Genomic DNA, 24,102 nt, shown 5'->3' with positions numbered 1-24,102 from the left:
CTTTCAATGCTTTGCTTCCGGCCCCCCCCTCCGCCCCCCTTTATTCCTTCAATGCTCATCCATATTAGGTTTTCCTTTACAGGACCCAGAGCTCCGTAGGAGCTTCCATAAGCTATGGCTCTAGCCAACTCTGGAATTCAAATGATTTCCATAATGATGGAAATTGACTGGGATTCCACAAGTTTGTTTATTGCCAAGAATAAATAATGCATGAGTTCTCTCCTCTCTTCCTTCTCTTTCTTTCCTCTCTTTTCTTTTCTTTCCCACTTTCTATCCCTTTACCTCCTTTCTTCTTTCCCAAATCAATCAATCAACAAGCATTATTTATTATTTATTACACTCAGTTCCCTCTCTTCATCATTTGTTAGATTCAGCTATATTTTCTTAAGGAAAGCATATTGGATTTAAGGAGATGCAGCTTATTTATCTAACCTGGGCAAAAGGAAGAAAGGCAAGGTACCCAGAGAATATTAGCATTTATTCTCAAACAAACAACCAATAGTAATAGAGTGGAAAATGGAGTTTAGAAAATTGAAAAGTAATTTCCAGTATTTGTTCCCAAAGGCAATTAAAAGAGATGTAGCAATAAGAGCCAAAGTTAGAGGATAACTGGATAGTGATGTTGGTGGGATGACTCCTGAATCCAGGGTGAACTGGTGATGATATTGACTATTTGATGATGATAACGCTACAGTTGATAGGAACTTAAACTAGTAGTATCAATATTCTGGAAACTCTAATAATACTTTTTAATTATCATCAACTAGTTTTTCTCCAAATAATTCACATTCAGAGCTCATGACATAAAGTCTTAAAAAATCACGTGCTGATAAGTTCAAAAGAAGATGGCAGATGCTGAGCATTTTGTTCTATTTCTTTGGGCTATGATCCCCAAAATGCTTATTTCATATTCAGAGAGAAGTTAAAAAGAGATCTTTCTTTCCTTTTCTTTTTCCTACTTTTCCTGAGACTCAATCAATAAATAAACACTTATAAGACACCTACTATGTGACAGGGCTTTGTGCTAACTCATCTATTACAAAGCTAGTAAAGAAACTGAGACCCAGAAGTGTGAGGTGCTTTGCTTGAGGTTGTTTTTAAATAGTAGTGGCAAGTTAGTCCAAACCCAGGTCTGCTGAATCACAATCCATGGATCCTTCCACTGTTGCCTTCTTTTGCATTCACCTTTTTTTTTTTTTTTTTCTGCTCTCCCATTTTGATTAAGGAATTTCATCCAGTGTGCTCAAAGGTTAGCAGCTAATTTGTAGAAGTTCCAAGACTCAGTGTATGTGGTTTTAAATGTTAATTTATAATTTGAGAGCAAGGTAGGGTCAGGTATCAGGTGTTTGCTCACATAATCCAAACCTACCTTTCGGTGAATCTAAGATTTGACCTTAGGTCATTGAGTCTGATCCCTATCATTTTGCAGATGAGGAAATGGAGGCATAAAGAAGCTAAATGACTTGACTAGGGTCATATAGCAAATGGGATTTTAATCCATGCCTTCCTGATTCCAAATCCAGTGTCCTGTCCAATATATTGTATTCTTCTCTAACTATTGGCTCAGATGATCAGGCTGTGTTTTCTTTAACATCATCATCATCATTATTATTATAAATTCTCCAATCTTTGTTTATTCAAGTGTTTGGATATATAGAATATCATTGTTCTGCTCTATTCCCCTTGGCTTCCCAACCAGTTTGCTATATTTGGTAGGACCTGGATGTGGGATCATTTGAAAGAGTGAAATGTATGTAGTTTAGACTTAAGGCTTTCTTTTCCCTTTAACTACAAAATTCAGATTTATTATAACAGGCCATTGTATTCCAGTACATTTTGAGATCTGCAGTTTGACCTTGGTCTCCCTCCTTTTCTCCACTCATACTACTCCTTATCCTCAAATTTCTTCTGTTTAAAAGGAACAAATTGCACTAGGTAACACTTAATTGCTCATCTGGCTCTAATATTCGTTGTTTTTGTGGTTCTAAGGTCTCTTCCAACTTTGATATTCTATATTTTATAATTCTAAAACCCCTTCAGGTATATATTTTGTATTCTCTCAACTGAAATCCCTTCAAAGTCTAACAGTCCATGCTTCAAGGCCATTTCTAACATTTATAGTGATGTGCTTTTTCCTAATGCCCCCTCCAGCCATGATATTTATTCTTGGAATCTCTTAATTTTAACTTCCACAATTGCACAATTCCACCATGCACATGTAAGCATTCCTGTGTCCACATTTTGCCTAGTCTAGGCTGGTTAGATGCTATAACATCCATTCTGTGAGTCATCAGTAGGGATGACTGGCTCCATGAGAGTCCAGGCAGAGTAGCTTAATGTTGGTTGTGGGTAAGCAAGTAGTATTGATCAGTCCTAAATGATTATTTGATTTAGACATCTATACATCAGCAGTTGAGTCAACTGCATTTGCCTTTTAACTGAAAGAAGCCACAAACCTAAAGGGTGTTAGTGTTTTTGTCAGTGACTTGCTGTGACTATTGGTTAATTTGCCCAGTGAACTTTTTTATACCTTATTTATTGCAAAAGGATTAAGCTTGTGAGTTTTGGAATATGCCTCTCTCTCTCTCTCTCTCTCTCTCTCTCTCTCTCTCTCTCTCTCTCTCTCTCTCTCTCTCTCTCTTTGCCCCGTCTCCCTCCCTCCCTCCCAGATCTCAGTGTACCTCTGTATCTATGTGTGTATGTGAACTCAACTGCATGCATCTGTGTATGGATCTATGTTTTGGCTTTCTTTGTATTGTTCTTTGGGCTAAGCCCAGGGTTTAATAAATGCTGGCTGACTATGTGTGATACACTGGATTTCCGGTGAGAGCACACTGGACTAAACCCAGTGTGACCTTGATCAACCCTTTTCTGATCCCTGGGCCTCAGTTTCCTCCTTTGTAAAATGAGATGATTGGATCAGATGACCGCTAAGATCCTTTCCAGCTGGAAACCTCTTGTGCTCCTTGGCTTCTGCGCACATGCCTCTCTGTATACCTCTGTGTCAAGACAACAGCAAACATTTATTAAGCGCCTACTGTGTGCCAAGCACTCTGCTAAGTGCTGGGGCTACAGAGAAAGGCGAAAGCAGTTTCTGCCCTGGGTGTCTGTCAGTGACACCGTGTATGATGCCAGCCTGTGTCTTTGTATGTGCCTGCCTGTGTTTTCTGTGCCTGTGTATTCCCAAGTGTGCCTGCCTGGGTGTGAAGATGCTATTGTGTGAGCGTGCATGCCTGCATGTTTCCGTATGTGCCATGTGCCTGCATATATGCCATTGTGTGTCTGTGTGTGAATGCTAGGGTAGGGACGCTATTTCCCAAGTCACACCTCCTGGAGTGTTTTGTATATCTCAGCATTCTCGGAGAGTGATTTGTTAATTGGACCCGGAGATCAGCTTTAAATTCGGGGAAGGCTGAAACTTTGAAACTGTAACATTTTGACTGGCGAGAATGACCAGCCTTCGCCCCTCCTTTGCAGGGAGCTCTGGTTGAAGGAAGCTGGCATTGTCGCCGAGTGACGGCTCTGCCGAAGTGCCGCAGGTTTTCATATGGAAATGTGAAATAATGGGGTGATTAAATAGAGCTGTATATTAAAGTACATCTGACATTAGAATTAGCATAATGTGCTCTAGCCTTAGGCTGAGTACTTTATTTGCCATCTGCGTCGGACCAAAATCCCCTGGGGAAGCGCTAAAATATTCTGAATAAACTCAGCCCGGGTTCTTATTGAGAGTAAAATACCATTTGTGGCACGTCGTATTGATTCGTCTTAATTGCGGTGCAGAAAAGAACATTCACTCGCTGATGACTTTTGTACTCGGTGACAAGTCGGCTGGAGTTATTCTAACGCAGTTGGTTAACCTGAACAGACTGTCGCACTGCTCCGGGAAGGAGCAAGCCTTATCTACAGCCTCTTCCACTGCCGCCGCCTCGCGTCCTGCAGCCTCCGTCCTCGCCCTCTCGGCATCCCTCCTCTTCTGCCCAAGCACCCCCTCCCCCCCTTATTTCTTTCCCCGAGGGCGAGGTGGGGCTGGGGGGGAAAGAAGGGGCGGGGCGAGGAAAAAGTGACCTGGGCCGGGAAATTTTCCTTCCTAGCTGCTTCCTTCCCCCTTTTGCCCTTTCCAAACCTTTTGGCTGCCCCTTCAAAGACATCTGACCCGCGCGCCTCCAGGGGAGGGAGCCTCGGAGCATCCCGCCCTTGAGGACCCATTCCCAGAGTCATTAGTGAGGGAGATTTATCGGGGAGATTTTTGCTCCAAATAAAAACAGGACCCATACGGTTAACTTTGCGAGCGGCCAAGATGCCACACACCTTAGGAGAACGTGCCCGGGTAGAAAGCACCAAAGATAAATAGATTTTCTGGAGGAAAATGCTTTGATGCTCCGCGCGATGCAAAGTCCAGTTTCTACCCTATAATTGCCTATCATTAGACACAATTTAAATATTCAAACATCCTCCACAAACCTTAGCCTAGCATGTTTTTATTACAAATTCAGAACAAGGGAATAACCTTTAACTTCAGAGACAAATGAAACAAATTTACAAGTGCACGTCTGCTGTTTTCTTGTGTTTTATAAATCCCTGCGGACCTGAACACTTTTGCTATAACGCCACTCAGAACAATATACATATATTACTGCTTGTTTGTAGTGCTTCCGTAATGAGTCCCCTTTGTATTAGATAACCTATATAATTCAGCATCGAAGCTCTCCATAACGTCAATTATCTCCTCATAGCTAAATGTACATTCTATTAAAATGAGATTTACAGCCCTTACAATACTTCTTAGGGTGGAACAGGGAGATTTTGTGGATTTAAAGAAGCAGGACTGTTAAGAATTAAAGCAAAAAGGGTATTTCATCAATTAACCAAGATGAGGTACCTACCTTGGTTCTTGGGAGACAGTTAAAATAAAGCACCTTGCAGAGCCCATACACACAGGGGTATACCATCTCCTCTTTCCCCGGAGAAAAATTTGCCCTTTGATTATTTAATAATTCATTCTAAAATTTCCCACCAAATTAAAAAAATAACTAGACTTAAAATTTTTTAAATAATATCTCATTGAATTCTCAAGACAACCCTGTGGGGTGTGGCTTCTTATTAAACCCATTTTACAGATGAGGAAACTGAGGCAGACAGATGATGAGTTGCCCAGGGTCACACAGCTAAATAAGCTCTGGATTTGAACTCAGGTCTTCCTGACTTCAGGTTCAGCACAGTATCTACTGAGGCCCCTACTAGGAACACTGTTGCCTTCTTTACTAAATTTCCATCTCTGGAATTCTAGTGTTATATCAGAAGGTGGCATCTTAGGAGAACATGGACCCTGTTGGAAAAAATATTGGCCTATTTTTGAGAAAACAGATTTTAGGAGGCTGGGATTGTCATCATCTTTTTCAGCTCCTGTTTCTGTAGCACAGCTGGTGCAGAAGAATGCTGGGCTTTGAGTCAGGAAGCCCTGAGTTCGGATGCTGTTTCTGATACCAGCTGTGTTACCACAGACAAGTCATTAACCTTCTGAACCTCAGTTTCCTCATCTCTATTGAAAAATTATAATATCCATAGTATCTAACTCAGGGTTGTGGGAATCAAGGAAAATCAATCAATCAATATTATGTAAGTGCCAATGATTATTATAGCATTTTAGGATTTATACAGGGCTTCCTTCACAACAACTTAGTGTCAAAGGTAATGAAAAATTTAGGAAACTGCAACTTTGAGAAGCCATAGCTAGGATTATGGTAGCAGCTGGTGGCACAGGGGACAGAACTCTGGGCCTGAGCTCAGGAAGACCTTAGTTCAATTCTGACCTCAGACACTAACTAGTTGTTTGATTCTGGGCAAATCACTTCACTTCTGTCAGTCTCAGTTTCTTCCATTGTAAAATGGGGGTAACAAGAGCACCTACCTCCCAAGGGTGTTTTAAGGAGCAAATGAGGTAATAATTGTAGAAATAATTTGCGCAGTACCTGGCACAGAGTAGGCGCTATATTAATAAATGTATATCCCCTTTCCCATTTAGACCTAGAAAGAAATTAGCTGATGAACCCCTCATTTTACAGATGAGGAACCTGAATCCTAGAGATGTTAAAGGACATGGCACAAGTCATATAGATCATGAGTAACAGTCAGGAATTGAATACAGCTTCTGTTTTCCCCCCCAATCAACTGCCTTTTCTCTGGCATCATCCTGACTAAAGGGGCTTGCCCACAGCCACTTGTTTCAAGCAGCTAATAAGTTTAAGAGCTGTTACATAGACCTAGAACTTCTGATCCCTAAGCTAGGATTCTTTTTTTCTGCTATTTCACCTATTTCAGCAAGGACTGGCATTGCTTCCAGCTTGAACATCTGAGAGGAAAAAAATCCATCTTGTAAGAGTGTGCAGGGCTTTTCATGAGTCCTACAAATGGGATGCTACATTGTAGGGTCTATGTAAGGTCTTTTTATCCTGGTAAGAAAAAAAACAAACAAACCTTTTCAACTTGTGTTAAGGTGCCTGACTTTGTCTAAGATTTCTACTTCCTCTTTAGGTCAAGGTTGTAATGCTTCACTAGCCCACCACTAACCCCTGTCTTACTTCAGCAGAAAGTGATTTCACAGGCTGGAAGTGTTTAGATGACAAACGTGTGGAATTAATTGAAACTCTTGTCACAGAGAGGGTAATTTAGAAGTCAGCTCATATGTTATCGATTCTTCAATATTGAATTTTTTTCATTCTCTTACTTCCGTTTGACCCCTCCCCCTGTTCTATTTTATACTTCTCTGGGGTTTTATAGTCTGACATCAGTTAGCAAAGCATAGGTCAGATCTGGGATAAAAAAACTCCTAAGTGGTCACTCAGTATACTGTATTCAGTATTCAGCATACTGTATTAAACTGTGAACCCTGGATGAGAGCATAACCAGGTCTTATCTACACTTTGGATCTGCCCCAGGCTCTACTATAGGGTATTGCACACAGTAGGCACTTAATACAATTTTGTTGAGCTGGTTCATAGAACTTAGAACTGGAAGGAACTTTTGAGACCATTTTACAGTTGAAGAAATTACTATTCAGGGATTTCAAGTGATCTGTTTAAAGTCAAACAAGCATTAAGTAAATAGCAGATCCAATCCCAAACTCTGACCAATGTGCCAAATTGAGAACTGAAATGAGTCAGATTGAATTGCTGGAATTTGCATCCTATTTTATGTTATGGAGTATGAGTGGGCCCTCAGATGGGGCTTAGAGATGTAGCCTATGCCCATAACGATACCTTAGATAGAGTCCATCATCAATATTGCATTTAATAATATTAAATTATTAATTAAATTAATTAAATAATATTGATAAAAGGTAAATGTCAAGCTATGACTTGGACTAAGTTGTCAAATGGCTTCTTTTTATTTTTAATAGTTTTCTTGATTTCTTGGGTAAAAGGGATGAAAATTCTCCTTATCCTGGGAATCAGAATGGAGAAGAATACAGGATATTATGTTGCTGTTAGGAACTTTAGCAAGATGGAAGACATCAGTCAGTCAACTAACATTTACTAAGTACCTACTATGTGCCAGGTACTGTGCTAAATGCTGGGCATTCAAAGAATGGATATTTTGCACCAATCAAGAATAAATTGTGGAGAAAGGACTGCAAAAATGAGCCCAGCTGGCAGTCCCTGCCTGGGAGAAGGCCCCTTAGCCGGTAGTAAGAGTATTAAAGATTAACTTGAAGCAGACCACCTTTCATTTTGGTTATCATTATAGGGATTTACCTTTAAAAAGCACTTTCTTTAAAATATACCACCCAGTGATATATATATATATATATGATATATGTATGTGTGTGTGTATGTGTGTGTATATATATATACATACATATACACATACATATATATGGGGTATATTAAATATTGTTACTCTTCTTTATAGACAAAGGAGGCCGAGCTTCTGAGAGGGGCTTCTTTAGCATCACATAGTAAATGACAGAGCCAGGACTTGAAGTCCAACATTATACTGCACTAATAGGACTGGAGAATCATTTTCACCAGCCTTGATTTTTCCGCCTTCGTCTTATCCACTAATAGGGATAGAGCAGGACCTGTGATTCTCTTATTTTAGAGAATTCTCAAGTAGAGAAATCCCTTCTACAAAGGCAGGTTGGTCCCACCTTAGTAACTTATAGCCTTAGAAAGTTTCCCAGAACTTCAAAAGGTTAAGGAGTTTGCATAGGGTTAGATGATATAGGTCAAAGGCTATACTTGACCAGAGTTTCTTGGCTTTAAAGGCAAATCTCCATCCACTATGATGCACAGTCTTTCCAATAAATTCAGACTTAAGGACCATTTATAATTAGACAATGATTATTTGCTCCACAAAAAGAATCACCTCAGGCTTCCCTTAAAATAGAGAGCTTCCTCTAATGAGACCTCAGTTTCTTCATTTATAGAATATTAGCATTGGATTACATGATTTCTAGGGTTCCAACAAGCTCCAACATTTTATGTTAAAAAAATTTTTTTAAGCTCTCTTTCAGATTTGACATATTGTAGCTGATTACAAGGACCTGCCTAACTTTGACATTGATGTACTCTGATGTATTGGAATCCAGGAGAAACCTGCATTCAAATTTCACTTTTGATAACTTTACTAGTTTTGTGGGCATGACCACTTAACCTATCTAAGTCTTAGTTTCTATGTGAAATGGAGTTAGTTAATAACCTGCTGAATTTTTGTGATAATTGAATGATATAATGCATGTAAAAGAATTTACAAATGTCAACTGTTTTATCATTAGAATCCTAAAGCTCTTTCAAGTCCTAAGATTCTGTTTTCTTATGTGAATGTATTCTTTCATTCATTCAGTATTTTCAAAGCATCTTCTATACACAAGACCCTGTGTTTCACCCTTTGAAGGATTAAAAAAAATGAAAAAGAGACAGTCTTTGCCCTAAAAAAGCTGGCACTCTAGTAGAGAACATAGACAAATAATTATAATAGATTGTAGACCATAAGTGCGTGAGGGAGACAAGCATAATGCCATGAGTCTAAGAAGAAAAAGATCATTTCTGATATGATTAGATTGCCCATGTTATTGACCCATAGAAGAGGACTACTTCTGCAAAAAAGGATGGCATACTAGCATAGGGAACAGAGTCCTGAATGTATTTGGAACCTTCCCAAACTTGGTAGTTTATTTTGGGGAAAAATGTCCATGCTTAATCTCTTAACCTAAATTAGTTCTTTGCAAAATAAAAATGCAGTGTTTACCCAAGTCCCATGCAACACCAGGATAAATCCATGATTGTAAAATGCTATAGAAACATAAGGCCCTCTATGGTGCTATTTGTTAAAATATCGAGGTCACTTAAAAAAGACGACAAAGCTTCTTTGATTTTACTCCTAAATTCAAGTCAGATTGTAGTGAAGAGAGCCCTAGACTTTTTTTCAGAAGTTGTTAGGCTCACAAGCTAGTTTGTGAGACCTCAAGCAAGTCCCTTACTGTTTCTGAGCCTCAGTTTCCTCATGTGTAAGATGAGGATAATCATATGATCTACACCATCCGTTTGTTATGAATTAAATGATTTGAGAGTTGTAAAGTGCCATAGAATATGTATGTGGCTATCATTCTCACCATTTGATTAATTTTATTTCACCGGGAATGCTACAAAGATCAAATAAGACACAGGCCCTGCCCTAATGCTTTGATTCAGAATAGAATTCAACAAGAGAAGCACTGACAAAGAGGGCCATAAGAACTGATAAAAGGAGAGCATTTCTAGCAGGAGGCATCACAGAAATGGTGTTCCCTGAGCTGGGCCTTGGAGGACGATTTCAACTAGTGAAAATGGGAGGGAAGGGCTTTCTGTGCATAAAGGGAGGCAGCCTGGGCAAAAGTTCGGAGGTGGAAAAGCATGGACCAAGTTGGGAGAACAAGGAGTAGACCCATTTGACTGAGGTACTGACTGTATGGAGGGAGTAGTGGAAGATTAGGCTAGAACTGGAATGGAAAGCAATGACTGTCAGGCAAAAGAATTTTTCTACAGAGACGATTTCTTGGATAGGAGAAATGTAAGTGTCTTTGTTGACCAACATTTTTTTTTTAGTTCAGGTATCTCAGTTATGTCCAGCTCTTTAAGACTCCTTGTGGGGTTTTCTTGCTGGACTAGTTTGCCATTTCCTTTTCCAGTTTGTTTCATTTTACAGATGAGGAAACTGAGGCAGACAGGGGTAAGCAATTTGCCAAGGGTCACACAGCTAGGAAGTAACTGAGACTTGATTTGAACTCAGTTCTTCCTGACTCCAGGCCCGGTGCTCTATCCATTGTGCCATCTAGCTGCCCTATTTACCACTGTTTGGGGATATTGAATTTGGAACAAGCAGGCTCACTTGAAGTCACAAGTAAGTTAGCAACAAAGATGGGATTTGTTAAACCTCCTGACTTCCATCCCAGTACTCTTTCTGTGATGCTGCACTGTTTGTCCCTGCTTTTCCTCTAGTCATAGGGTCACTGAACCTAGCATTCATTATGTGGGCATTGTGGGCACTGGGAACCACCCCCCCTCTCCTTTCTACATTCTCCTGTGAAGCTCTAGACCGCTATCTTTATTCCTTAAAGTCCCCATGAACAAAGGGGGTGCCTCTTCATTTCTTCCTCTATTCACTCCAGTACAGGGGAAATTGGGGGTGCAGGAGCAGCTTACTTTGATTTGAATTTAATTTAATTATGATCTCTTAGGCTCTTAATTATGTGCCAGGCACTAGGCTTATTGCTTGAATTACAATGACAAATACCTTCCTTCAAGGAACTTATAATCTATTTAGGGGAATCTAACATATACACAACAAATATGATACAAAGTAGAATGTGATAGGGGAGAAGGAGAGAGCCAGATACCCTACTCTAAAAACATTTGCAGAATGGACTGTATATGCTGTGTTTGTCACTCTCCCAAGGACAATCCCAGGATTGTCGTCATTCAGTATTTCTTGTCAGCCTCAGCCGTGTAGCAGCTATTTCTATGAAAGAGAGGCTTCCTATCAGGAATCAGTTCCTCCTTAGGATTTCAGGGGTTCTAAAACACAAAGACAAGTTAATTATAAGATGGCAAATGTCGAAAATTAGTCATCTTGGTGAATGTGACTCCAGAAAGGAGATTGGAGGTCGTGGCCCAGGAAATAGCGCCACAAGACTCAGAGCTGATGTTAGATGTAAGAACCTTCATCTTCCCCCAGGAAGAGAAGAGGAAAGGTTGTAGAGAAGAAAGGTCCATACCTTTTGGCTGACACTGTTGGCAAAGTGATGTTGGTCCCTTCTCTGGGGCAGAGATAGCCCTTCTATCAAAAATTACCTTAAATTTCAAACCCTTCCTTGACAATGTGAATGGTGAAGCCTAATGGAGTTGATTGAATTGAATCTTAAAGAAAAGTGCTGCTTGGCATCCCGCGAGATTGCTCTTTAGAGTTTGGTACTTCTAAAAAGCCACCTTTTTATCATTTCCTCTGTAGTTCCCCATTTGGTACTGACCTTTTTATTGAGAGCAAATTCACTCCTAAATTTCAGTGAGACAGAGAGATGTATATAAAAAATGGCTAGAACTAAGAAATAGGATCACGACATCATTGATTTAGTCTGTGTTCTGTGGCCTTGAAACCAAATGTTTCCATTAGTATAGCTATATGGGAATGTTTGTGGAGATTTCTTTTCCTTAGTTTCCCATTCCTTCCTTTCCTCCACACTTTTCAGCCATCTCTTCTGCTGTCTCCCTCCATACCCTTTTGTTTTAGCTAGTGTCTGTTCCCTTTAATCTTAAACATGCTTCCTGTACCTACAACTATACTTTCCATTCCTCTTACTCCTGCCTCCCCCATTCTTCTGGAATGTTCTCTTTCCTCTTCCTGTCCAGATCTGACCCAACCAATTCTTACCTCTTCTAGGAAGCTGTTCTGTGCATTGCTCCTACTCAAAGTTATATCTCTCCTTTATCTCGTTTTAAAAAGATAAATTTATTTGTTTATTTTTAACCTTCATTTTTTAAAAACTTTAAATTCTCTCCTTCATGCCCCTGCTCTACCCACTGAAAAGGCAAGAAATGTGGTATCAATTATACATGCAAAACATATTTGCATATTCTTTATCTCTTTTTAACTCATAACTTATACCACTCATCTGGCACTATATCATATAGTGTCTTCTATTATTGATTTTCTCAACTTTATATGGAAGGAAATGTGTGTATGTATACATACACCATTCAAACTAAGAGGGTCTGCAAACTACTGCCTGAGGACCAAATCCAAATTGTGACCAAGGAGTGAATAATGGTTTTTTACATTTGTAAATACAATAAAACCTGCATTCTAGATTGTAAACCCCCTGAGGGCAGATATATTATCTACTTCCTTCTCTCACTTCCTGAACTCCTATCATATTGCATTATATATAAAATAGCTTTCCAATGAATGTTTGTAGAAAGATAATACAGTGATTAATATCCATGGAATAGAAAAATGACTAGCAGATTGCTCCCTCAGTTTTGACTGAACCTAGATTCCTTTTGGAGAAGTTAAATATATTTATGAAAAATCATTTATTTATGAGAACTCATGAGAATATTATAATAATAATGATAGCTCACTTTTCTATAATGCTTTAAGGTTTATACAGTACTCTCTTCAGAATAACTCTGTGATTTAGATTGCAGAAGTATTTTAAGAATAAGAATTCACCTTTCTACAGCATTGTTTCATAGCCCTTTGGAAGTGTATGGGGCAAATATTTTAATCCCTATTTTGCAGATGGCCTGACTGTTCAGCAAACACTTACTAAACACCTTTCAAGTGAAGCACTTGGCTAGGTGAAGTGGACCTTATGAGAAAAACAAAACAGCCTTTAATGAGCTTACATTTGGTAAGGGAACATGGAGCAATTACCATCTGAATCTCCATGGTACCTTAAAGGATTCTAGGGATCCCTCCTATGGCTGAATTCTTATACAGAGTATCTCAAAATTCTTAGTGCAGTTTTAAGCCTTATTTGCCAAAAGACTTACTAATTTTTAATTTAATTTTAGTTTAAGCCTTATTAGCTTAAAACTGCACTAAGAATTTTGGGACATGCTATATGTGTTGTCTCTAATTTTATGAGCTTCTTAAGATCAGAGGCCATCTTGACTTTTCTGTGTATATCCCCAGCATTTAGCACAGTGCTTGGCACATAGCAAATACTTAATAAAGATTTTTTCACCCATTCACTATAATAGGTAGTACACAGGTTAATAATATATAATTGTAAATTATATGTTATAAATTATACATATAATAATAATAATAAGATAAGATAAGATAATTAGAGGAGCAAAAGAGTACCTTCAAGGGAAAGATTGAGCAAGGTCTTCATGTAGAAGTGGTCCCTGAGCTGAACTTTGAATGAAGATTCTAGGAGACAGAAGCCAGGAGCGGGAGAACATTTAGGAATGGGAACAGCCTGTGTGTGTGAAGGAAGAAACATAGATGGGAGATGAAATGTAGAGTTCAAGGAATGGCTAGTGGTTTGGCCAGAACCTAAAATAAAGAAAGAGGAGTAATGGATAGAAAGGTTGGCTGGAGCCTAATGGAATAGGGATATCCATCTACTATCCATCTGCTTTGTAGTCCTTGCCCCATTCTGAAGCTACTCTATCAGGCTGAAGTCTAACTCAAATGCCATCTGATTTCCCCAGATTAATATTTTCTTCCATTCTTTTGAAATCATTTTGTATATATTTTCTGTAGAATAGAATATAAACCCTTAGAGGGTAGGCACTGATTTTGTTTTTTCAGCCTCAGTATTTAGCAACGTAATTTGGTAGGTTCTTCAGTAAGCTCTTTTTTTTTTTTTTTTTTTTTTTTTAACCCTTAACTTTAGCGTATTGGCTCCTTGGTGGAAGAGTGGTAAGGGTGGGCAATGGGGGTCAAGTGACTTGCCCAGGGTCACACAGCTGAGAAGTGTCTGAGGTCGGATTTGAACCTAGGACCTCCCATCTCTAGGCCTGGCTCTCAATCCACTGAGCTACCCAGCTGCCCCTCTTCAGTAAGCTCTTGAGACAATTGAATTCCTGAACATAGTCTGTCCCTTAAATAAAAGACTGGCCTGCATGAGAATGGCCTATATATTGTGTAGTTGGGAAGAATGTTTCCAATGTTTCTTTTCAGCAGATAATCTGTTGAGAGTAAGAGAGGTGACAATGGCCATTGGATGGCATCTCTGGGTGTAGTGACGACTGCCTAACACTCAAAGAGCTCATTTCAGAAGGTATAACCAGGATTCTTCCAGATGTCCTGATCCCGTCAGCTCCTGTGTTCTCATGCCTCCATTCCCTATAAAACACTAAATCTTTACCTGACTTGAATGCCCTTAGCTGGTCTTGTGAGAACACTCGTTAACCAGTGCTTTCAATTATGGGATTTTAATTTAATAATAATTCAGTTAAAGGTGTGTTTTTTATTGAGCATCAAGGATACCTTTATTGGTATTATTAGAATAACTAGCATAATAAGGAGGAATAATTGTTTAAATGCTCATTAAAAATGGAGTGGCTTGGAGAAAGTAGTATTGGGTTGGGGGAGGGGATGGCTGTAGGAAGCAGACCAATGAATGTCTGCTCCTGACAGGGACTTGTAAAGGGAACCATTCCTTTTAAGTCTGCCAATTTCTCTGTTGTTGGAAATTTGGAAGCCATAGGTAGAGGTAGAGATTCCTTCAAGGTTTTACTGCTGCTCTAGCTGCCTCAGAAGGCATAACCAAAATATTACTTGGAGTTTATAGCTACATCTCTTGAATGGATCATGGAAAACTCCCAAGTTTCAGTATTTGTGGGAAAGGTCAAGGGAATCTCCTTTGGCTAATACAATGAAGAAAAATGCCCAGGGCACTATAGGGTGGGAGAAGGCAGAATACTACCATGGGACAGGAACTTAGTCATCATGTAGTCCAAGTCCCAAGTATGACTTCCCAGAGGAAGAAAGTGAGACCAAGAGAAGGGGGAAGGACCTAACTAGGATCATCCAAGTCATTCCCAATTGTCAGTAGAATATGGAAATTAGCCAGCAAAGATATTATAAAGAAAATCCCTCCCAGCACAAGTTTTGTTCTCATTCTGTACCAAGTTTTTTCCATCTTTTTCTTCTTTTGAAGTTCTCTCCATTTTTAAAGCTCAAATGCTGTCTCTTCAATGAAGCCTTCAAGAATTTCTCTACTCTCCCTCCCCTAAACTTTGCTGGTGTTGCCTGTATCTCTGTGATAGGAATCATCATTCGTTTTGTGGTTATCTACATCATCTGCCTTCTTATCAGATTGCAAACTCCATGAAGGCAAGGACGTGTCTCATCAATACTTTGTATCTCTCATTTCATAGCACAAAGTTCTATGCCCAGCCAGTGGTTAATACACAGATCACATATATTTGAAGAACAGGTATTCACTGGCTTGTTAATGGGTAGGGGAGTGGTAGGGGATAGCTATCATCCTACTTGCTACTGGAGTGACTGAGGCTAGGGGAACTCTTGAGTCCTGACTTCCAAGCTTCAGAAGGGCTAAAGCAGATTGGGTATCCATGATAAGTCCAATACCAATATGGTGAGCTCTTGAGGGGGTTGGTGGTGTAGCACCCACCAAGCTGCCCAAGGAGAACAAAAATGGAATGGATCAGAACTTGTCTGCCATTCAGCAATGAGCCTGGGTCTGGTGAGATAGGGAGACCCAATCTTTTTTTTTTTTTTTTTAAATAAAAAAATAAAAGGAAAAAGAAAGTGGTAAGGGAAAGCGATCAGTACATAGATCATTGCAAAGGTCCTAGTTTGGCAGAAAAGATTCATGGCCACTAAGATGGCCCTCTTATTTTCTTGACTATACCCAGACTCCCTCCTACATTGTCGCTATCTGGTTAGCAGATTTAGCTTCCCAGTTTTTACAGTTTGGTCAAAATGGTGAATTTTGCTTGTTGGAACCAGTTTTGGAAATGGCAATTTGATTTTTGCAAATCTATGTATTCAACTCAGTGAAATGACCTGAAAAAGTTTTCTGGGCAGCCACATGTCTGCAGAATTATACTCTGACCTTGGGGTTTAGCAGAACTAAAATGTTTCATTAACTGAACTCTGTGACAACTTCTAATAATTCTTCCAATAAGCTAAACCTCAGTCTACTGCAACTAGCCCACCTTTATATTTATTTGATAGAATATAAGCTCTCTGAGAGTAGATTGTTTCATTTTTTTTTTTACTTTGCCTTCCCAAGCTTAGCTCACAGTAGGCCCTTTATAAATGCTTGATTGCTTGTTGTTTGGGAGAGAGAGAGTGTAATAGAAAACTCTGATTTAGTGACTGAAAAAAAGTAGACATTTCTAAGGCATTTCTAGGTATTTAGGGCAGGATTTGATTTTGTTTTGTACAGTCATTAAAAAATAAGCCCATAATTGGCTTGTCAATCAGAATAAAACCCAGGCAGTTACAGCATGGGAAACAGTCCAGGTCTGGGAAAGCCTGAATTTTGCTCTACTAAGAGGTAATGCCCATAGCCGTCTTTCTAAGGTGCCCCTTGGGAGAGGGAGCCATGGAGGAGAGTGGCAGAGAGGGGGCATCTAGAAACCAGCTTCCTGGGGGCCTTTGACTGAAGAAGAGTTCTAGAGAGTTGGCATACTACATTATTAAAGAGAAGGCTTACTTTTGAGCAATACATGACTGTTGGTAGGCATGTTTAAAATATTTAGCAAGTTTTAGAATATAAAAATGTTCGTAGTGAATCTTCAAAGACTTTCTGACATTGTTCTCTTCTTAAAAGTGAGCATCTACACTGCTTAAGGCAATTTCTGGGCAAGATAACCATGAAGTGATAATATGGAAATGAACATTTTATTAAAAAAAAAAAAAAAAGAGAGGAGGGGAGGAGGAGAGAGGGGAGTCTAAAGAGCCTTTGAGGGCTGTGAAAGTTTTTTCTTTTCTTTTTTTTTTTTAATGAAGTTGTCAGATCTTTGATAGCTGAGTGGCCTGCAGTGAATGGCTGCCATTTGTGAAGGGGGTCTTCAGAAGCAGTGGGTTTGGGGGTAAAGAAGTGACAAAGACTGAAGGTCTAACATTGGCCCTATAAAGATAGATAGCTCAGAAATCTGATTTCACTGATTAAAAAAAAAAAAACCAACCAAATAAAAAAACAGCTTCCTCAAGCTCACAGTGCATTTCAGATAAGGCTGTTTGCATCAGAGTGTCTCATGAAGGAAAAGTTTTCAAGTTTGGGGGGAAAAAAGAGAGGAAGGCTTTGAGCCCTTCAAAACAAGTGGTTACAAGCCCTCTCACCAGCTGCCATTTTGAGGCTAATTTTTTAATCAGCCATTTCAACTTCAGATTGGCCTTAGTCCCCAGCCTTCCGGGGAATTCTACATGTTCTTATAATTTAGACATTCCTCACGGGGACAGACCTTTAGTAAAAATGCTTGGCAGCCTGGGGGAGTGGGTGGGGTGGGGGACTGCGTGAGGAGAGGAGGAGGGAGGGGGGTGACAAGCGCCAAGGAGCATCATCTGATTTAAGAAAAATGAAGAAATAGAACAACTGCCTATAATAAATCGATTAATTAGAGTGGTTAAAATGAAGGTGAAGGAGGCAGGACCCTCTTTAATTTGAAGATATATGACCTTGTAAGATGCTGCCTGTCATCTGTCATATTAACTCTCGCTTCAGAAGGGTCTTTATTAAGCTCTGCTCCCAGGTAAGCTGAGGTAAAAATGTACTGTTCCCGAAAAGAAAAAATAAATCAGCTGCTGGCAGGAAACGTTCTCTACTTCAGCCCTGCTTCGCTGATTCCTGTCACTTTTTATACTGTCTGTGCAGGGCGTGCACTGGGAGAGATATGGGTGTTTTCAAAGATTACAATGTTAGGTCTCTGGACGTCTTGGGGGATGGGTTTGTGCTCCAACCCACACCCAGAAGCCCACAAATCTGCTCTTGTGAGTTAGGTCGTGAGAGGCAATGGATGTTTTTCTAGTCTTCAAATAGATTAACTGTTAGGATGTGAATTACATGGGCATGTTAGGGAAGAAGCCCAGCCCAAAGTGCTTGACATAAGCTATTTTGAAAGATTAATTATAAAAGTTGAGGCTTAACTACTTTAAGTTATAATCTGCCTTCCTAACTACCCCCCACCACCAAAAAAAAAAAAAAAAAAAAAAAAGGAAACAATTCTCTAATGAAATACTTGATGTTTCATGGTGGCATTGTATGGAAGTGATTCTGGATTCTCCAAGGCTATCTGGGGCATTGGAACACTGGCAGGTTCTGCCAAGCTGGGAAGACCCCGGAGTCTAGGCCAGTGATAGGTGGTCCTCCCCTCTTTTGGCTCAGCTGAGAACAAGAAAGCCATCCACATGTATATAGAAACACCACCAAAGTGCTGTGAGCTGGGTGGATGGAGGGAAGCCTCATGCTCATGAACTCTCAAGTCTTTGAAGTTTTAAAATATGGAAGCATGACAGTAGATACTTGGTTTTTCTAAGTTCAGGCAGTTTATTGCCATCAGATTTATTGTCCCTCCCTTTGTTGGTCAGTCATTTTAGTTGTATACAACACTTTTTGGGGCAGCTGGGTGGCTCAGTGGATTGAGAGCCAGGCCTAGAGACTGGAGGTCCTAGGTTCAAGTCCGGTCTTGGACACTTCCAGCTGTGTGACCTTGGGCAAGTCACTTGACCCCTATTGCCCACCCTTACCACTCCTGGGCCAAGGACGGTCCCTAGCCCGAATGAAAAAGGAGGAGGGTTGGGCGTGGGGCTAGCAACCCCACCCTGTAAAAACTACATCTGCTAAAGAAACTGCAACCTAAAGTGGGGGCAGCTGGGCTAGCTCAGAGGATTGAGAGCCAGGCCTAGAGACGAAAGGTCCTAGGTTCAAATCCGGGCTCAGACACTTCCCAGCTGGGTGACCCTGAGCGACTGTGTGACCCATTGCCTACTGGTTGTGGCCCTATGCTCCTAAAAATGGAGTCCCAGGATAAAAAAAACAACACTTTTTTACTCCATTTGGGGTTTTCTTAAGAGATACTAGAGTGGTTTGCATTTCCTTCTTCACATCATTTTTACAGATAAGGAAATTGAGGAAAACAGGGTTAAGTGCCTTGCCCAGAGTCACACAGCAAGTAAGTGTCTGAGGCCAGATTTAAACTCAGGAAAATGAATCTTTACCTTCCCCCACCCCAAATTATTCTACTAAGTCTTTTCGAGGTATAGCTGTCTACAATTTCTAGCTGGTATTTTGAGGGTGAGCTCTTTGCCAGTGCCCCCTCAGTTCTCCTCAGATTTTCAGAGAAGGAACCATGGCAGTAGTCAAGCTGTATTGGTGTCAATCATGGGTCCTTTTTTTTTTTTTTTTTTTTTTTTTAATGCTATGTTCTGGCTTCAGTGTGCTTAGTCCCTCTGAGTCATACAGTTTTAAAGACAGTTTCAAAAGTACAGTTTATGTGCCTATAAACATACTGCTACAGGGTGCTTGAAAGACAGGTTTCTATACAACTTGAAGTCTTCCAACCTTATTTATTTATAAATTAACTCATTCTCCTCTCCCCCTTCCCCCAATTCCACTTTCGATTCTGAAATACTGTCAAGGGTGGTTGATTTCAAAAAGAGAATTGTGAGTTGTCACTACCCCTGCCTCCTGGCTGTGCTTTCCAAGTTTTCTTCTATTACTCTTAAATAGGTAAGAATAATTAACATGTATATTTTGTTCCTGTTCAGCAGAGTCCACCATGCATTGAGTTAAAAAAATACAAACACCCTTAACAAAATGGAGTGGATCGAAGTAAAGATAAAAAAGAGGCTTTGGAGGTCATGCCATCTCTCATTTCTGAAACTCTTTAAGGATTATAAGATATTTTCTCACAATGATGACAGATTTATCCTTATCCCTATTATAGAGGAGGAAACTGAGACTTAGGTGAAACAGACTTGCTGAGAGTGACACACCTAGTGTCAGAGTTAGGATCCAAGGCCAGTTCTCTACTTATTACAGTCATCTGATGAATACAACAAGCATTCTCTAAGAGCTTACCAGGAGCCACTGGAAATATAAATACAAAAAAGAAAATAAATCTCAACTTCCTCATTTGATCGAGGAAGATAATAATGTATATGTGTCTATATAGAATAAATATAATCAAGGTGGTTAGAGAGGGGAGAACACTAGCAGTAGGAGGAGGAGCCGGGAAGGTTAGGTGATCAGGAGATCAGATATGTCTACTCTGACCAAGCCTACTTTTGAATGAAATGGTTAGAGTATGTCTGGGATGAGAGGTACATCTTTTTTATTTTTAAAGTAGCAAACATGATGACAGAAACCAAGGTCTTTCCACACCTGTCTTTTTTCTCTAATGCATAATAAGAGTTACAGGCTGAAACTGATGAGTTTTATCCTCAGGTTGAAAAGAGATCAGAAAGACAAATAGTAAATGAAATTTGCAACTTCAATTCTCGTGGCTGCCTGACAGGCAGATGAAGGCACTGAACATTCTTGACCTGGTTCAACCAGTGGTCATAAATATCTCTTGGTGATGTTACCAAACAGAGCAAATTTCTAACAAAGCAACATTTGTTACAGTTCATTACAACTGCCCTGTCAGATTTGATTATCAGCTATTCGTTTGCACACTCACTTGATGTTTTGGCAGAGGAAATATGATGGGGGGTGGGGGGTGGGAAGAGATTTCCTATAGGGACATTTTTTCTAAGAGTTCTCAGACTTTGATGGTGGCAAAATTCCAGTGTATCCTTGGAATCGTTTTAGGGTGTTGTCTGAATGAACTCTGGTGAATAAAGATGCATGCAGCATTAAATATAGATATACCCCCAAACTATGGACCCATAACAGAAAGTCATTTTTCTAGGGAAGTTCCTTGAAGCAAATATCACTTAATTAGTATCTGTGTAGTTTCTACATACCTTTATAGTATAGTATCTGTGTAGTTTCTACATACCTTTATACAGTGAAAGCTAGAGAGAGAGAGAGAGAAGGGACCATCTAGTCTAATCCCCTCATTTTACTGATGAAGAAACTGAGACCCAGAAGTATTCAATTACTTACCCAAGGTCACCTAGACAGTGCTGGGGTTAGAACCCAGGTCCTTCCCCATGAAGGGCAGATAGACTTTATTGTCATTTAAGAAGAAATGTTTTCAATGGGATAGGCCAAGTGTAGGCCATGGGCCTTCCCAGCAGTGGCTTCTTCATTGTTACTAGGTATCTTTTTAAGTCTTGTGTAATTTACTGAATTTTCATTTAACAGATACCTTGGGGAGGGGGATAGTTTCAAGGAAAATATTGTATGGATGATGGTACTTGGGTTCTCTCCTCTGTATGATTTTGAGTGTTCTTTCTGCTTTCTTTTTTTTAATAGGTAAAGATGAGCCTTCAAGCTATATTTGCACAACATGCAAGCAACCTTTTAACAGCGCCTGGTTCTTGCTTCAACATGCCCAAAACACACATGGATTCCGCATCTATTTGGAAACAAGCCCTTCAAACAGTTCCCTTACTCCACGGATCACCATCCCTCCTCCTCTGGGACCAGAGGCTGTTGCACAGTCCCCGCTGATGAACTTCCTCGGAGATAACAACCCTTTTAGTCTCTTACGAATGACAGGCCCCATCCTGCGTGACCATCCCGGCTTTGGCGAGGGCCGGCTCCCCAACACTCCCCCACTTTTCAGCCCACCGCCCCGTCACCATCTGGACCCACATCGCCTTAGTGCCGAAGAAATGGGGTTAGTTGCCCAGCATCCCAGTGCCTTTGACAGAGTCATGCGTTTGAACCCCATGGCAATCGATTCGCCAGCGATGGATTTCTCAAGGAGGCTCCGAGAGCTGGCAGGAAACAATTCGACCCCTCCTCCAGTCTCACCAAACCGCAGCAACCCTATGCATCGCTTATTGAACCCCTTTCAGCCAAGCCCTAAATCACCTTTTTTGAGTACCCCGCCACTGCCCCCCATGCCTCCTAGCAGTACTACCCCTCCCCAACCTCAGGCGAAGAGTAAATCCTGTGAATTCTGTGGGAAAACATTCAAGTTTCAGAGTAATCTCATCGTCCATCGCCGTAGTCACACGGGAGAGAAGCCCTATAAGTGTCAGCTCTGCGACCACGCTTGCTCCCAGGCCAGTAAACTGAAGCGTCATATGAAAACACATATGCACAAAGCCGGCTCCATGACAGGCAGGTCAGACGACGGACTCTCTACCACCAGTTCTCCAGAGCCAGGCACCAGTGAGCTTACTGGGGAGGGGCTGAAATCCAGCGAGGCTGACTTCAGGAACGAGAGCGATCCCTCCCTAGGCCACGACAATGAAGAAGAGGAAGAAGAAGAGGAGGAGGAGGAGGAATTGGAGAATGAGAGCCGGCCCGAGTCAAGTTTCAGCATGGATTCGGAGCTAAGCCGCAACCGAGAGAATGGTTCCAAGTCACTACCAGACGAAAAGTCCCTCGTTCTTGGAAAAGTGATCGAGAATGTCAGCCTCGGTGCCATCCAGCAATACAACGACATGTTGGCTGAGAAACAGAAGAGGAGCAGTTTCATGAAAAGGAGCTCGGATCAGCGAGACCTTTGTTCCCGAGACCTGTGTCAGAGAGACACCGGAGATGAAGACTCCGTGGCCGGAGAGCTTGACCGTACAGAGGAAGGGACGGTCAACGGAAGAAGCTTTGGTCCCGGCGAGCCCTTCCCGGGCCTCTTCCCCAGGAAGCCGACACCTATCACGAGTCCCAGTTTAAACAATTCATCCAAGAGGATAAAAATAGAAAAGGACTTGGACTTGCCACCAGCAACCATCATTCCTTCAGAAAATGTTTACTCGCAGTGGCTGGTGGGATATGCGGCATCAAGACACTTCATGAAGGATCCATTTCTCGGGTTCACAGATTCGCGACAGTCGCCCTTCGCCACTTCTTCAGAGCATTCCTCGGAGAATGGGAGCCTGCGCTTCTCCACCCCACCCGGGGACATGTTGGATGGAGGCCTCTCAGGACGCAGTGGGACAGCCAGTGGAGGCAGCACCCCCCACATAAGTGGGCCGGGGCCTGGCCGACCGAGCTCCAAGGAAGGGCGCCGCAGCGACACGTGTGAGTACTGTGGCAAGGTTTTTAAGAACTGCAGCAACTTGACGGTCCACCGTAGGAGCCACACAGGAGAAAGGCCTTACAAATGTGAGCTCTGCAACTACGCATGCGCCCAGAGCAGTAAGCTAACCCGCCATATGAAAACCCATGGCCAGATAGGGAAAGAGGTCTACCGGTGTGATATTTGCCAGATGCCATTCAGCGTTTATAGCACCCTGGAAAAACACATGAAAAAGTGGCACGGAGAACATTTGCTGACAAACGATGTGAAAATAGAGCAGGCGGAAAGAAGCTAAAGGCCCCCCATATCCCCCTCTCTTTCCTGGTCCTCCCCTCCCCCCAGCATCCCCTTCCCTCCTCATTCCCAACTGGGTTAAATCAGGGGTCTAGGTAACATTTAATTTGTACAGTTTAACTATTGCCAACTGAGAAAATGCTGACTTAATTTTGCCTCCATAAACATAACTTAGCATAACTATGGTAGGTGCCAGGAAATGGCACTCAAATTTAACCTGTGTCTACAAAGTTCTATTAAACCTGAGGGTTGATTAAGGCAGTAAAAATTGTGGAGCCTTTTAACTGTGCAATAATTTCTGTATTTATTGGGTTTTTGTAATTTTTTTTGGCATGTGCAGGTACTTTTTTATTATTATTCTTTCTGTTTCAATTTCTTTTCAAATTTTGTTGGGTATCTCTTATTAATTTTACCCAGTAGTAGCCTGAGATTACTTGCATTGTAGGGGAGAAGCATATCTTTTAAATTATAATTTTTGGGCCGCTGCTTTTTTGAAATTTAAGCTACGCATGTGTAATTTCTTGTGAAGAAGCCGACACTTAAATAACTTTTAAATAACTTTTAAAGTTGTTTTTTTTCCTTCCCCCCCCCAAGTCACACACACACACACAAAAAAAAAAAAAGAAAGAAAAAAGGCAAGCAAGTGGGGTGGCGGGGGGAGTACAGCGGATAACAATCTTTAAAATTGTAGCACTTTCTTTCG

The 24,102-nt window shown here is 40.9% G+C and overlaps 1 protein-coding gene across 1 annotated transcript in view; it reads left to right on the top strand.

The window, feature by feature from the left end:
• The window catches only part of BCL11B (BAF chromatin remodeling complex subunit BCL11B), a 169,496-nt gene extending 146,096 nt beyond the window's left edge, over positions 1-23,400 (top strand). The window contains exon 4 of the mRNA XM_044659901.1: positions 21,389-23,400. Within this exon, the coding sequence (XP_044515836.1) occupies positions 21,389-23,400 (2,012 nt within the window). The remainder of the gene's footprint in view (positions 1-21,388) is intronic.
• The last annotated feature ends 702 nt before the right edge of the window (positions 23,401-24,102 follow it).

Source organism: Gracilinanus agilis, chromosome 2, assembly GCF_016433145.1.
Source record: "Gracilinanus agilis isolate LMUSP501 chromosome 2, AgileGrace, whole genome shotgun sequence".
NCBI classification, from domain to species: domain Eukaryota; kingdom Metazoa; phylum Chordata; class Mammalia; order Didelphimorphia; family Didelphidae; genus Gracilinanus; species Gracilinanus agilis.
The sequence above is the reverse complement of the archived record's forward strand: the minus strand, read 5'-3'. Positions and strand labels throughout refer to the sequence as shown.